General features: G+C 34.8%; 1 protein-coding gene across 11 annotated transcripts; it reads left to right on the top strand.

Annotated features, from left to right (window-relative positions):
• Positions 1 to 996: 996 nt before the first annotated feature.
• LOC101254262 (12-oxophytodienoate reductase 1-like) lies at positions 997 to 14,751 on the top strand. Of its 11 annotated transcripts, XM_069291767.1 has the most exons (10): positions 1,181 to 1,414; positions 2,741 to 2,840; positions 10,055 to 10,195; positions 10,277 to 10,407; positions 10,509 to 10,652; positions 11,326 to 12,105; positions 12,693 to 13,001; positions 13,399 to 13,512; positions 13,705 to 13,817; positions 14,123 to 14,751. In XM_069291767.1, exons 2-6 carry the CDS (start codon positions 2,785 to 2,787, stop codon positions 11,916 to 11,918), a joined length of 1,065 nt encoding a protein of 354 aa, XP_069147868.1. In that variant the 5' UTR covers positions 1,181 to 1,414; positions 2,741 to 2,784; the 3' UTR covers positions 11,919 to 12,105; positions 12,693 to 13,001; positions 13,399 to 13,512; positions 13,705 to 13,817; positions 14,123 to 14,751. The 11 variants fall into 11 exon arrangements, with proteins under 11 accessions (XP_069147859.1, XP_069147865.1, XP_069147866.1 ...); XM_069291764.1 differs by lacking the exons at positions 1,181 to 1,414; positions 14,123 to 14,751 and adding an exon at positions 1,054 to 1,155 and having other exon boundaries at positions 12,693 to 13,150; positions 13,705 to 13,975; XM_069291758.1 differs by lacking the exons at positions 1,181 to 1,414; positions 14,123 to 14,751 and adding an exon at positions 997 to 1,155 and having other exon boundaries at positions 11,326 to 13,150; positions 13,705 to 13,975.
• The last annotated feature ends 647 nt before the right edge of the window (positions 14,752 to 15,398 follow it).

Here is a 15,398-nt window from a genome sequence, read left to right as displayed (position 1 = left end):
ATCTTATTCCGTTCCGTAGGCAATTAAATCGGGATGAACCGGAACAGTACAGATATGTCTCGTCTCGTTGCCCAGCCTTACTCATACTACATTTATATATCTTTACTAGCCACCGTCTATGAGTGTAAAATCTAGCATGGCTAACGCAGTTCGAATTGTGCTGAGTTCTTGACATCCGAAGACTTGTTGTTGTTTCTTCTTTTTGATCTTTCTATATATTGTATTCTTTATTAGATAGACTTGTATATATAACCTTTATGTATTTAGTAGCTCTTGTACCTATGACACTCGCGGATCCACACGTTTGTTTGTGTGTTACTTTGTCGTTCTTTGTCACTTTCAGGCCTCTTTAGTTTATTGTTTATTATATATTTACAGTTATATACTATGTCCATATTATGTATCCTTATTCGTGTTTTCACTTGTTCGTAATAATATTATCAAATAGTAATATTTCGTAAGTTAGTTTTGAATTTTTGTCTTGCCTACTCAGGGGTGGGGTAGGAACTCTCAGAATATGATTTGAGATCGTGAAAGTTTTGTTGCTTCTGCTTCATTAAGCATGTGTCTCTTTTATTTTCAATGTGTTTCTATGGTCTTCACCATAAGTTTTGACCAGTATATATATTATGATCTCATGCTCTATGACATTAGAGTTTACAAGTTCAACATATCTGAACTTGCAAAGAAAAAAATGCAACTACATTCTTAGATAAATAGCATGATTATTTGATAATTTTTTGTTGAATATAATTAGGAATGAATATTAACATTTACCAACAAAAAAAGTTTGTGTTAGTTTATGTATCCTTTCTATAGTGACTTTAGAGGTTACCAGTTCAAAATGATAATTCTTTAAGTCTACAAGATTAAATCACAATTTCATATATTTGACTTAGAATCATAAAATTTAAAAAATTACTTAATTTTTTTAATGTTTGTGCGTCTAACTGGTTCATTTTTTGTAAAACGAGGAATTATTACTTTTGTTTCAATGTGTATGCGTTGCTTGCCATTTTAGAATAGGTGAAGGATATGTTAGTCATTAAAACTAATGCTTCATGATACGTGTCTTTTTGGCCTAAACGGAAATTTCCTTCTCTCTTCATCTATTCTGTCACCTTCTTCGATCATCCCAGAGTCTTACTATCTTCAGTAAGTATTGTAACATTTTTTTTCTATGCTTCATATGTTGTTCTGGTTTATTTATTGCTCATTGTTGGTAGTACTTGGTATTAATTGCCATGATTTCTCTATATTTTTATTATAGGGGGATTAAGATTGATGCCCTAAATTCTACCATACTTGGTGTTCTTTGCTCACGAGGTTCAATCTAGAAAAATAGATATTTTACTTTTTGAAATTTTATTTTTCCTTAGACATAGGGTTTTGTTGCTTCTGCATCATTAAGCAGGTGGGTCTTTTGCTTTCAATGTCCTTTTATCATCTTTATCATAATTTTTCCCCATTATATGGATTATGAGAGTGATCAGATCTTGCAAAGAAAAAATTGGTGACTTAAAGGTTTACAGGTTCAAAATTGCTATCATTTTGTCTTATGGTTAAAAGGGACAAATGTTTCCAACAATTGCCAGTTAAATAAGTAAAAAGAATGGCACCTTCAAGTATAATTGAAGAAGAAATAGACGAAGCAATTATAAAACAAAACATGTAAAAATCAATCACTACAAGAAAATGTAATCAATTACTAAAGAAATGCTTAAAGCTTGTGGGATATTACTTCTTGTTCATTAATATATAGATACCTGGAGTAGGATTTAATATCAATGCTTTAAATATTATATGAGAGACATTTATATATAGGTACTTGAGTCTTCTGTTTGTAAATTACTTTTCTCGACGAGATTTTGTAAGGAATGAATCGTTAGATTGGGCTGATGTTCTCAAAGGATGGTGCTTTTAGCTATTGTGATATTATGTTAGCTCTTCTATTCATTATGTTTAGAATCACATTTAGCTTCTACGATATTATGTTAGCTGTTCGATTGATTACAATTCAGAACTGCTTTTAGCTATTGCGGTATTTGGTTAGCGCTTCTATTCATTAGTTTGCGATAACTATAAATTGAACGCAATACTTTTAGCTTCTAAGATGTGACCTGCAATTGCAAAGTTACTACCCATTTTTGTTTTCTTTCCCCTCAGCTTCAAAATCTATTGTTCAACTCCAAATTTAAAGACATGTATACAACCTAGGAGAATAGGAAGCAAACTTATTAGTTTGATGAGCCAAAGGGATTAAAATACCCTTATTTTTCAATTTAATGACAAAGAGCAGACATACTAAATTATTTAAATGTGTTCTGTGGCTTTATCTTCAACCTCCTTCATCTCTGTAATTGGTCTGTGTATTTTTTTCCCATACAAATGCTACTATATCTACTCAACATTTTTTATCTTATATTTTTCTAATGCTAACTTCGTGCCTTGTTTACCTCATGTAATAGGGACCAATGTTCTTGTCGAAGATAAAACGAAAAGACACCCTAACTAACCTTCAGCTTAATAAATTGTTGTTAATATCTAAATAGAATGTACATAGCTATCTAGTAACTCTCTGAATCCAAATTTAAACACATTGTTTATTTTTCACTAACTTTAGTATTATTGTTTTTCAAATAAACACACCTCTAGTATTATTCATATGAGCATAACTCTTTACTTTCTCCTTGCAGTCTATAGTATAGTTCGTATACTAACAACACCTTTTGCATTTTAGTGCAAGAATTGCAGTGAAGGTCAAAATAGTGGAGAAAGCTTGAAATGAAAAATCCTTTGCTCACACCCTATAAAATGGGTAACTTTCAACTTTCTCATAGGTACTTTAGACTTTCTTGTTTAAAAATAGTTCCATATAGAATATAATTTTGGTGTTGTCTGGAATATTGATTGTTTGATAATGCACTTCTTCTGGTTGAAATGGATGGATTTGATTAGAGGAATCTTGAATTTTTAACTTCATAAAAAATTAAGAATATCTTTTTGGATTGTTGGCCATTTATATGAATTTCCTCGTGTGAACTTCATAAATCACATGAGATTGCATTGCAAAACAAATGGCATACATGAAAGCTTGTTCTCTTCAAGGTATTCCCATAATTAACGACTCAAGCTTTGGGTCAATATAAACACAAGGAAATTGATAACCTACTCAATCTTCAAAGTATTAATATTAGGGGAAACAATACAAATCTCACTAATTTAGGTCGTGATTACGTGCCTTCTCGTAAATTTTATAATGATTATTCTTGCAAGATTTTTGTCTTTAGATACATGTATGTCAGGCATTTAGATAGATGTATCCGTCATACATGAGTAAAAATTAGGTGTAATTTTGTTAGCATGATGGATAACCAAATGATGGTATATATTAGTGTAATTGTATAGTGATATAAATTAGCGTGATCATATACATTTGTTGCAGAATCAAAGAAATAAATATTGTGATAGAATAGCTCATTTGGAAAGATAGCAAGGCGGATTTAGAGGGATTGAATAGCAAATTTGTAGGGATAGAATAGTTGATCTTTAGGGATAGGAATGACAGATCTTTAGGAATGTGTAATATTCATTCTCTATATAATGGAAAGACTCTCACTTTGAGAGACATTCAGTAGAAAATTGACAAATTGACTTCAGATACACTGTATCCAAGTGGATTTACATGTATTTAGGATAGTGACTCTCTCACTAACATCTTTCCTATTTTGCTTGGCTATCCCTCTCGCACTTGTGTCTCTCCTTATAGATTTGTATGTCAGAATGTATCTGCAATATGTATGGTATTTCAAATACATATATCTAGTGTGATTTGTAACTCTCTTGCTCGTCTCTCTCCTATGTCAGTCACCTCGCTATATATGTATATGTAATTCAGAATACATGTGGAATGTATATGGCATCTCAAATACATGTATCTAGTGTCATTCACATGTATATTCGCTCCCTCGCCTCCCTCTTATTTTGTTTGCCTCTCTCCTCTATCGCACACCTCTCTCCCTCTCTTGCTCCCCTCTCTCCCTCTCGCTCCCCTCCCTCCCTTTGTGACTATAATTCAGATAGTATCTAGTAGAAAATCCATGTATCTAGGTATATCTAACTTGAAATATTGTATGGAATTATTAATAGTAAGACAATATGTAATTATTTTAATCTAAGGAAGAATTAGTAAATAGGATAGTCATTTTGCATAATTAGCAGTTTTATTAAAAGTATTTTTTTTGTGAACAATTTTGTTACCACTTTGTCCACAACTATCAGCCACTACTATTAACCACCTCTGCCATCATAACTACCACTACCAGTTTCAACTACCACTTCCAGTTTCAACTATGACCACCATCTCCTTGTCATTGTAATCACCATCATTGTCAACCATTATTGTCAGTCGTGGTCTATCACACCTGCCACTTAAACCATTATAGTCTTAACCACCATCATTATCACTTCTACCACTTCTATCATTATGATTATATTCAGAATAACCACCATCATAATCACCGCAACCGTTACCAACGATTACCATCACCACAACCAATTCCTACTTTTAACATCACCACTAGCATCGTTATCAGTATTCCACCAACATCAGTATCATGTACCACACATTTTTCAGTTACCACCACTAACCACTAACATCTAAAGAGAGTGAGTATCAAAGAAAACAAGAATGATCTTATTCAATCCTAACATCAACTTAAATACAAGTAATATGCAACTAACTTGACTAATTCTAAGGACATACTCTAACAACTTAATATGTAACTAACTTGACTAAATCTAAGGAACTACTTTAAAAACTTATTCTAGTCATGTGAAAAAGATTGAATCAAACGATTTGAACTAAATTTACTCTTAACAATCTGATAACTATGAGTATCTAAACATAACCCCTCTAGTTCGGTGTTGTGCAACAATGCCTAACTTTGATAAAAACCAAAGAAAGGTAGGCTTGGGCATCAACTTTATGAGATTGTCTGCAATTTGGTCCACAGCGGGAAGATATTTGACAACCACTCTTCCTTATTGCACATTGTTGTGGAGGTAATGAAAGTCTACTGCAATGTGCTTCATTTTTGTGTGGACGATTGGGTTTTTTCCGAGTTATGACACACCAATGTTATCACAAAAAATGCTTGGCATTTGTGAGACTTTGTATCATAGCTCATTCAATAGGTTTTGGGCCCTTAGAATCTCAAAGAGTGCATTGGTTATCGGTTTGTATTCTGCTTGAGTGGAAGACCGAGCAACTGGTTGTTACTTCCTAGAGAACCAATAGATAGGATTTGGTTCCTAGAAGAGTATATAGTTAGATGTGGAGATTATGTCACATGGATCGCCCGCCCAATCTACATTGGCATACATATAGATTTCTATCAGAGTGACGAGATTTTTAAACACGATGTTGCTGATGAGTTGGAACCCTTCCAGTGCTCCAGGCTCGGGGATTGCATATATTGAGATAATTCTGTTAACTACAAATGCAATATCAAGACGCGTGAATTCTAAGTATTGCAACTTACCCAAAGTGCGTTGATAAGAGGTTGCACTGGTAGGATGTGAACCATCACCTACTCTGGGTTGTGAACTTGAGCACATGCGTGTCACAACCCCTTTATAGTCTTCCATATCAACATCTAAGAGAATCTTAAGTATATATCTGGACTATGATAAGGCAATCCCATACTTAATATGTTTTAACTTCGATCCCAAAATATAGTCGAGTTCACCAAGGTTCTTTTGGAGAGAACCTGCAAGGCAAAAAGTCAATTATATGTGTGACAAGGGTTGGATAATTCCGAGTAATGAGTATATCATCAACATACACCAGAATATACATAGTGACAGTCTCAAATGTGAAAATAAATAGAGAGGAGAGCCTCATACTAGGCACTTGGAGCTTGTTTTAGGCCATGAATGGCCTTTTGAGACGGCATACATGATTGGAAAAATCAGATTTAGCATAACATTTCGATTGAGCCATGAATACTTGATATTGTAAGTTTCCTGGCAAAACTGCATTATTCACGTCAAGCTGGTGAACCTTCCACTTGTTTTGAATTGTGAGAAATTGAACTATCACGATTGAGGTTGGCTTGACAATGAGACTAAATGTTTCATGAAAGTACAATCCTGGACATTGTCGGAAGCCTTTTGCTACTAACCGTGCCTTATACCTGTCAATGGAACCATCAACTTTCCTTTAGTTTGAAACAACCACTTACAATCAACAACATTGTTCATTGGGTCCCTAGCTGCTACTTCCCAAGTTTGGTTTCTCATTAGGGCTTCGTATTCCAGATCCATGGCATTCTTCCATTCAATTTGCTTAACTACTTGGTTTAAGGTATTTGGTGGGAGAGAAAGGTGAGCCAAGAAGCAGAACTGTTTTTCGATTTGAAGATATTATTTTTGGACCTTGTGACAACACTGGAGGGTGGAGGGGCATTGGCAGTCAGACATTTGAGGATTTGGTGGCTACTAGATCAATATTGGTGGGGAAGGACTAGAATCGGGTGATGGGGGAGAGGTGGTGTGGGAGGGATTATTAAATAGTGAAGGAGATAGAGAAGTGATAGTAAAATATACTTGATAAAGTGGGGGATGCTGGTAGTTGCCATTCAATTATGGACTCTTGAGTATTACGAGATAAATGCGAATCTGTTGAAGTATTAGGAGGAGGAGAAACTGTTGGGGGCATAGGAATAGGCGGCGGAAGAGTTGGAATGAGAGTTCAAGTTGTGTTGGACTTCTGGATGAGTTCCCTTACAGACCCGAGACTCCATGAAATCCCATTTTAACATGAAATATTTATTTTTCCAGTGTGAGAAATTTGAGTAAAAAGAAAAATATTTCACAAAATTGAACATCACAACTAACGAATATTTTTGAGTTCATTGGATCAAAATAGAGGTTTGCATGATGACAACGATAACTCCTAAGTAAACACATGGCGTAGATCAAGGCTGAAACTTATTGTCTGTATATGGTTTAAGCCATGGATAAAAAACACAATAAAAAAAATAAGCGAAGAGTATTTTGGCGGTTCTCCAAATAATTTTTAATAAGGAAAATTATTATGCAGGCCATGTGCAGGATGTCCGTAAGTGACCATAATTCAAATGGTAGTATGGGTTCATTGAGATGAATTCTAGCCATTTCGACAATGTAACGGTGTCGGATTCAACTATGGTAACTCGTTGGGGGTGTCTATGGTGGGAAAATTAAGTTCTCAATGCCATTGAGTTGTAGGTAGTATTTAAGACATGTATATTCACCCCCTCCATCAATATAAACTGAGGCGATTTTGTGTTTAAAAACTTTTTACACCAAAGGATGAAATTGCGCAAAAATGGAAGCAACTTCACTTTTGTTTTTGATTGTATACAACCAAATATTTGGTGTTATAACCAACAAAAATGTAGTAATAGAACTTTTTATCAATGGATAAAATGAGTGATGGACCCCATAAATCAGTAAACAAACTTTGAAATGGTGCATTACTATTTAAAGTGAGTCATTGGAATGGAAAACAATGAGCTTTATTGATTAACAAGAATTACAAAACTCAAACTTTTCTTTAGTGAAAACGGGAAGTGAAAATTTATTCAGTATTAAGTCCAGAATTTTCATATAAGGATGACCCACACGATGGTGACATTGTTGACTAGAGACTTTGGTGGAGTTGAAGTTGGTGGAAGGTGACATGTGATCCTTGCGGGGGCCACTCATAGAGTCCATTTTTTTCCAGCCTTCTACAATCATTCTCCGAGTTTTGAGATCCTTCACAAGAAAAGAGTATTGAAAAAATTTGATTGAGGTTAGATTGTCATAGCAAAACACAACAATAGAAATAAAATTCTTTTTTATAGCAGGACGAAAGAGTGTTAGAGAGCATGTAATTAGAATTAGAAGCCTTAATTTGAGTTAAACCATTAGTTTTACTCTCACCCATGGACACCTCCTCATTGCCAATATATTCTTCAAAATTATCTGAATCTATTGGTGACATGATGGGTTACTCCAAAATCAAGGATTCAAGGATTTGCATCTAGTGGTGATGATTTTACAGAAAGTTGACCTTAGCTTCAAAGTGATTGTGCAATTTTGAGTGACATCAGCGGTGTGGCTGATCTTCTTGCAAAGTTGCCATTTCACATCTTGCCTAGGTTGTCTCCCATTTTGTTGATTGTCAGGGTACAACTATCGTTGAGCCTGTCGTTTTCATGATTGATTAGGGAAGCTGCGATTATTCTTGTGATGTTGGGGTTGAAAGTTGGTCCTTTGTGCAATTGCAGTTGTGATGATAGAGGATGATTTTTCAAAATCTTGGTATTTTAGAAAGAGTTCATGGTCCGTGAGTGTCTAGAATAGCTCCTCAAAGCTTAAATCTACGTCACGCGCTCTTATTGCGATAGTGATTTTACAGTACTCATGACGCAGGCCACTGGAGAGCCTGCTACTTTAAGAGCATAAACAATTGATCTGATCTCCCGTAGGTAAGTAGCAACTGTTTTAGAGGCCTTTCTCAAGTTTTGCAATTGATCTCACAAGCTGAAAATGTGAGTGTGACTTCTGTTGGCATAAGTTGTATGAAGGAGATCCCATGACATTTTTGTCGATGAAGCAGAAGCAACAGTGGGAGCAATGGTAGAGTCAATTGATGCCATCATTGCCTGTTGAATTAGTTTGTCTTGGCAAAACTATGTCTTTTATCAAGGATTTGAGACAGTACTATCAGTTTGGGTGATAGTGGTATGCGTAGCAGATTTTGCACCAGTTAGATGCCAAAGGACCATGTGTCCGTTGAGTACCATCACTAGTTGCTTCTTCCAAGTCACACAATTGAGGTTACCTTGAAGTTTGATGGGTAATTGGGCAGTTGGATTAAGCAGTACTACATGAGCGGTAGTCGGACTGCAGCGACATTATCACTAGTGGTAGCAGGGACAACCATGTTTTTCAAGAGGAGAGAAAAAAAAATTGGATCAGACTCGTGAGAGTTTTAGAGGGGCTCTGAAACCATAAATAGATTCGGAATCAAAACAAACTTGAATGATCTTATTCACTTGTAACATTAACTTAAATACAAGTAAGACGTAACGAAGTTGACTAATTCTAAGGAACTACCCTAACAACTTAATACTCCCTCCTTTTCAAAAGGGTTGGCCTAGTTTGACTTAGAACGGAGTTTAAGAAAAGAAAGAAGACTTTTTAATCTTGTGGTTCTAAATTAAAGTTATGTCAAATGTACCAAAATGTCCTTTAATCTTGTGGTCTTAAATATGCCACGTGGAAAGATAAAGTTAAAGTGTTGCCATAAAAGGAAAGGGGTCATTCTTTTTGAAACAGACTAAAAAGGAAGCAAGGTCTTTTTTTTTTTTAAACAGAAGGAGTATATAACTAACTTGACTAACTCTAAGGAACCACTTGTGGAAAAGATTGGATCAAACGATTTGAACTAATTCTACTCTAACAATGTGATAACAACGAGTACTTCAACAACATCAACTGACTTATCATCCAAATCATTACCACCACCACCTATTACCAATTGCTACCATCGCGTCAATCACAACACCAACTACATCCACCATCATAACTATCACCACCACCATTACTAGCCATTAGCACCAACCATCACTACCAACACCAGTAGAACTACAAACCATTTCCAGCACCATTACAAATAATAATTTAATTTTCTTAAATTTATATCTTTTTCCAATATTTAGTTATTTTTTATTTAGCTTATATATTCATTATGTTTAACAATTAATAAATTATACATATTCTGATGTTGAAAAGGAAGGGTCTTAATAATTGAGTGTTCAGATCAAGAGACAATATGTTAATTATTCAGATGTGCATTCTGATTCAAATATTAGGCCTAAGTGAACTTTCTCGGCTGACATAAATTTAAGCGCTTGATTTTGGATGAGCATTGACTTTGACATCCTAGTGATGCATAGCCCTTTGAATTTGACTGAAATTGTGAACCAACTCTTAGTATCACACTCTACATGTTCTGCAGAGTTGTGTTGGCACCATTAACAAGGACAAGATCATATGGCAATGTTCCTCAACCACATGCTATCCTCTATTACTCGCAACGAACCACAATAGGCAGTTTTCTTATTTCAGAAGCTACAGGAGTTTCTGACACTGCCCATGGGTAACCTCAGCTCCTGCAATTTACCAAGTTTGTAGTTGTAAATAGTAATTTCCTCTTTTGAAATACTTTATTAATTGAAAGGTACAAAGATACACCTGGTATATGGAGGAAAGATCAAATTGAGGCCTGGAAACCAATTGTAAGTGCTGTCCATGACAAAGGAGGAATCTTTTTTTGCCAACTTTGGCATACAGGGAGGATATCTACCAAAGGTAACTAACTTTGCTTCAGTGGTTTTTACCAATTTATGTACTCATATTTGATTCTTTGAGAGAACCATCTCGTTAAATGTAACTCTGGCTCGTCTTAACAGATTTCCAGCCCAATGGACAAGTTCCTATCTCCAGCACAGACAAGCCAGTGAAAACTCACACTCCACCACGACGGCTGAGCACAAACGAAATTCCTCAAATTGTTAATGATTTCCGGATTGCTGCTAGAAATGCCATTGAAGCTGGTAAAACTTTTCAGCCAACTTGTCTACTTTGATAGAAGTTGTTCCAGTCGTAAATTCTATAGTACAAAAATCTTTATCATATTTACTATTCTTATGACGTATAATACTCTGAAAGGGAAGAAGACAAAAAACACAAAATCAGTAGTTTAGTAAAATGGATGGTGAGGTCCTTAGTATGAAATCACATGCATACGATGAGTTGAATATATCAGTATTTGAATAATTCTAATGACTTATACATAGGAAGAGCTTAATTTTTCCCAGTATGTAGATTCATTTTGTATTGCGTATATTTAGACATTGGATTAGAACTTGTACTGCAGAGAAACAAGAAAAGAATTTTGTACTAATTGCAACATAATTTGTGTGAACAATATGACTTTTGCAGTCAAAACGACATTATCGATGCTCTTCAGAGAAATTTAAATAAGAATGAGTTACTTTTCAGTTACCTACACCATAGTCTAGGAGAAATAAAGAAAAGAAATTTTGGTGTAGAAGTTTTTGCAAACAACTTTAGATCTTGCAGAAAATTTTCTGATATGAGTACTTTGCTAGATTGATTACTAGGTGACTTGATATAGTGATATGTTGTCACATCAGTATTGCCTTCAAATACACTTTGTAGGATTCTCAAAATCAATATTTTATTATTTAATATATTCAATTGTAGGATTTGATGGGGTTGAGATCCATGGAGCTCATGGCTATCTAATTGACCAGTTTATGAAAGACCAAGTCAATGATCGAACTGACCAATATGGAGGGTCCTTAGAGAACCGTTGTAGATTTGCACTCGAAATAGTTGAAGCAGTTGTAAATGAGATAGGAGCTGACAGAGTTGGAATAAGGCTTTCCCCATATGCTAACTACATGGATTCTGGAGACTCAAATCCAAGTGCTTTGGGACTTTACATGGCTGAATCCTTGAATAAATATAGCATTGCATATTGCCACATGGTTGAGCCAAGAATGAAAACACTTGGGGAAAAAGTTGAATGTCCTGAAAGCCTTGTACCCATGAGGAAGGCATTTAGAGGTACTTTTATTGTAGCTGGTGGTTACGATAGAGAAGATGGAAACAAAGTTGTGGATGAAGGCCGAGCTGATCTTGTTGCATATGGACGTTTGTTTATAGCCAATCCGGATTTACCCAAGAGATTTGAGCTTGATGCACCTCTCAACAAGTATAATAGGGGAACATTCTACTCTTCTGATCCTGTTGTTGGCTATACTGACTATCCATTTCTAGAAAATGTGGTATGATAATGCCAAGGAAGCATTAAAGATCACTAGGTCTTCCTCAACAAGGAAAGGATTCCTTTGTATCTTGAAGTGTCCTCACCAATCAAACTATCACCTTTGATTTAGTTTCCACCCCAGAACCTGTGTTCTAGGACTTCCTTTCTTGACTTGATTGGATATCCATTTTACATACTCATTCAAAAAAAAGGTACGTCTTTACAGGCAATGAACATATGATTGAAAGACTCAACTTGTCATGTAGCACATTATATGGAAGTTGTGAACCCATTGGAACCAAAATTTGTCTCTTTTTTCGTGCCAAAATCCAGAGTAATTTACATGACTGCTCTATTAAAAATGTTGGAAATCAATCAAGTCCAAGCCTCTGGCTCCTCTTGGTTTTGCTCAAAGTTCCCATGCTACCAATGACTTCCTTGAAGTTTCTGTAGCCCCTGACCATAAAAATGTTATGCAGATGCTAAAGATCATTTGAATCACCTTTTTTGGCAGCTAGCAAATGTGTGTTCAATATATTACACAGCACTCAAAGTCACGGTTTCTGATCACCATCCGATGAGTTCTTACCATAAACCTATTAGTGATATCTCTTAATTGATTATTAGGATATATCTTGATTGATCTTTCATATTCTAGTATCTCATTAGTGATTTAGTTTCTATTGTGATTAGGAGAAGATCACATTCCTGTATTAGCTGAAACTTTCCTTATTTGTCGTTTGCTCTCTCGTATAAATATATACACATACATATTAATAAAATAACATCTCTCCAACAGGAAAGCTTATATGGTATCAAGAGCATAAAAGCGTAACAAAAAAGTTCTCTTACCATTTGTGTCTTTCCTGATGCCACTAACGATGGTGTCACCTGATGCCTCCACTGGAACGCCTCAACCACACCTTCTACCAAATTCTCCCAGAACTCTTACTATGTATTGCTATGAGCCGTTGATCAATATCAATGTTGGTTCTCATGCACCTCTAAAGCTCAACAATACAAACTACCAGTCATGAATGTTTTTCTCCAATTTAATGAACAGCCACCAAGTTCAACGATCAAACGTTTTCATCAACGACAAGACCATGTCAGTGTTGCCTCTTTATCTTCTGATATTGTTCCATTTGTCATTGACACCATATCTTCCTTTGCTCTTTGGAAAAATATAAATGGAAACCTATGTGAAGCCATTGCGTGCTTGATTATGAGTCGAGTCTCTAAGAAACTGGAAAAAAGGTAACCTCTTTATTACTTTATATCTACAAATCGTCCAGTTTGTCGCACAACTTCTCTGCTCAAAATCAGAAAGTCTCTTTCAACTCTATATAAGAAGCCACATTTCTTTCTTGGGTATATTTGTATCACATGTCTTCCTCATTTAGTAGCTTTGCTGCTAAGGTTTGTGACATAAACTGTTTAAGTTACAGGTCTTTCTAAAGATATTTAGAATTGTAATTAAAGTTACTACAACACATGTTTAATAGGGGACTGAAGAAGCAAAGAGAAATGGCAGCTGCAGCTAAGAAGGAAGAGAAGAAGACGTATAACTAGCCTGCCGAGTATGACACGCCTTTAAGTATGCTGACAATATTGTGAAGGTAGGGTTGACTCTAGTTGTGCATCTGCATTAGTTTTTGTTAAATGGGTTCATCAGTCTAGTGTCGATTATCGTACATCTAAGATCATCATAGAATATATATGTTTGGGAGCGTATATTTGCTATTAATTACTTAATTATGCCTTCAGTGAGCCAATACTAACGAGATAAAGCAATGTGGACATATTTACAGATTGAAAAGGATGGTTATCATGGTGGAGGAATATCAATGCTGCAATGGTGACCTGGACAGAATTGGAGCCCGAGTACTTGACCAATTCTTCTGAAGAACGAACTTCTCATAGTGTTAGTATCTTACTGGATGCCCAATTCTTAATGTTCTTGGAAATATGTTAGTAATCTATCTAACACTAATGGATTGGAAAAATATTAGGATGTTACTTCTCAAAATAAAATATTGCAACTTGTTGGATATTACTTTTTATACTGTTAACTTTTTTTAATTGTTGCAGCAGTATCATTACTTTTAATGATTGTTTCAACTATTATTGACTTAATTTGCTTTAGGCTTAATTGACTTTAGAGCACTGTTCTAAGAACCAATTTGTGGGGTTTAAACTGCTGCAAAATAACCATGCTGTTTGTTACAGGTGTTAGGAGAAAAAAACCCACAACATATTATGGTTGATCTAACCTTGGGGTTGTTGTTACAACAAACTATGGGGGTTCCTAACCCCCCCCCCCCCCCCCATAGTATGTAAAAATAAATCCCGGCTATTTAGGCTTTTTTGTGATGGAGTTCTGTGCTATCTATCTTATTGGAGCATTTGCTAAATCTGCACCCTTCTCTCCTCTACTACAAGCATCAGCTAAAATTTGTTGAATCTGTAATATGCTTACTAGATATCTAGTGATACACGATTATTTTGATTGACATCTCGTCCAACAAGGCCTACTGTGTGTTTCTCATGTTTCTTCTTGAGATCCGCTGGTTGATCTTTTTCTCACCAAGCCGCTTCTAAAAGCTCCATTTCGAAGCACTAAGGTCCAAGATTGGTATGTCAGACTGATCTTCCATCTTAAGGGGTATATTAGTGATATCTCTTGATTGATATCTCATTAGCTTTCCTTTGTTTAACAGTATTTACCAGAAAATATATATATATGTAATTGTAGAAGGGTAGATCTATGTTTTAAGGCTTAAAAATTTAATTGTGTTTGGATTGGATCTCTTTATCTTTAATTATGATATGGTAGTTTATTTTATTAGTTTGAGCAATTGTTTTTGTTGATACCTTTCTATTATAGTTTGAAAATTAAATAGAGAGAATTATAAGCATAGAAAGACAATTAGCACTAAATTGTTGATTGCAATGTTACTATGTAAATAGCTAAGAAAAGGAGAGTCCTCTATCCAAATGAACTCTAGAGATATCCAATTGTTTGAAGCTGTGCAAAAAAGAACTACATACTCCGGCTACCAGAATTTCTATTTTTTATTCGTTGATTATGTCTTCTATATGTAAGAAAAATAGAAGGAAAATGCTAAGAGTATTTGAAATTACGATATAGTGAATTATTTATTTTGACTCAATAATTTGAAGAGATATTACTATAATGAAAAAAAAATGTAGTACAAATTAAGATCAAACACTAAAAACAAATAATTTAGTCAAATTACTCTATTTATTATATTTTTCTTAAAGAACATGAAAAGAACCAACATAAAAAATAAAATAGAATGGAGGAAGTATATTTACCGAGCGAAAGCTTATTTTGCACTTAATTATCGACGCAGTATATTGTAATTATTTTGCACTCATACAACTGATATTTTTGCACCATTAACTAATATTTTGGATACATATTGGAGTAATAATATCGTCATCTAAAGCTAACATTATAAGATTACATATAGATTATATT

This window comes from Solanum lycopersicum, chromosome 11 (assembly GCF_036512215.1).
Source record: "Solanum lycopersicum chromosome 11, SLM_r2.1".
Classification (NCBI taxonomy): Eukaryota; Viridiplantae; Streptophyta; class Magnoliopsida; order Solanales; family Solanaceae; genus Solanum; species Solanum lycopersicum.
The sequence above is the reverse complement of the archived record's forward strand: the minus strand, read 5'-3'. Positions and strand labels throughout refer to the sequence as shown.

What these genes read in the sequence shown, in the direction of transcription:
- LOC101254262 (XM_069291762.1), top strand. Translation starts at nt 2,785, where the DNA reads ATGAAAAATCCTTTGCTCACACCCTATAAAATGGGTAACTTTCAACTT. An exon ending in AACTTTCAACTTTCTCATAG is followed by an intron (nt 2,841 to 10,054) that starts GTACTTTAGACT and finishes CATGTTCTGCAG; the next exon opens with AGTTGTGTTGGCACCATTAA. An exon ending in GTTTCTGACACTGCCCATGG is followed by an intron (nt 10,196 to 10,276) that starts GTAACCTCAGCT and finishes ATTAATTGAAAG; the next exon opens with GTACAAAGATACACCTGGTA.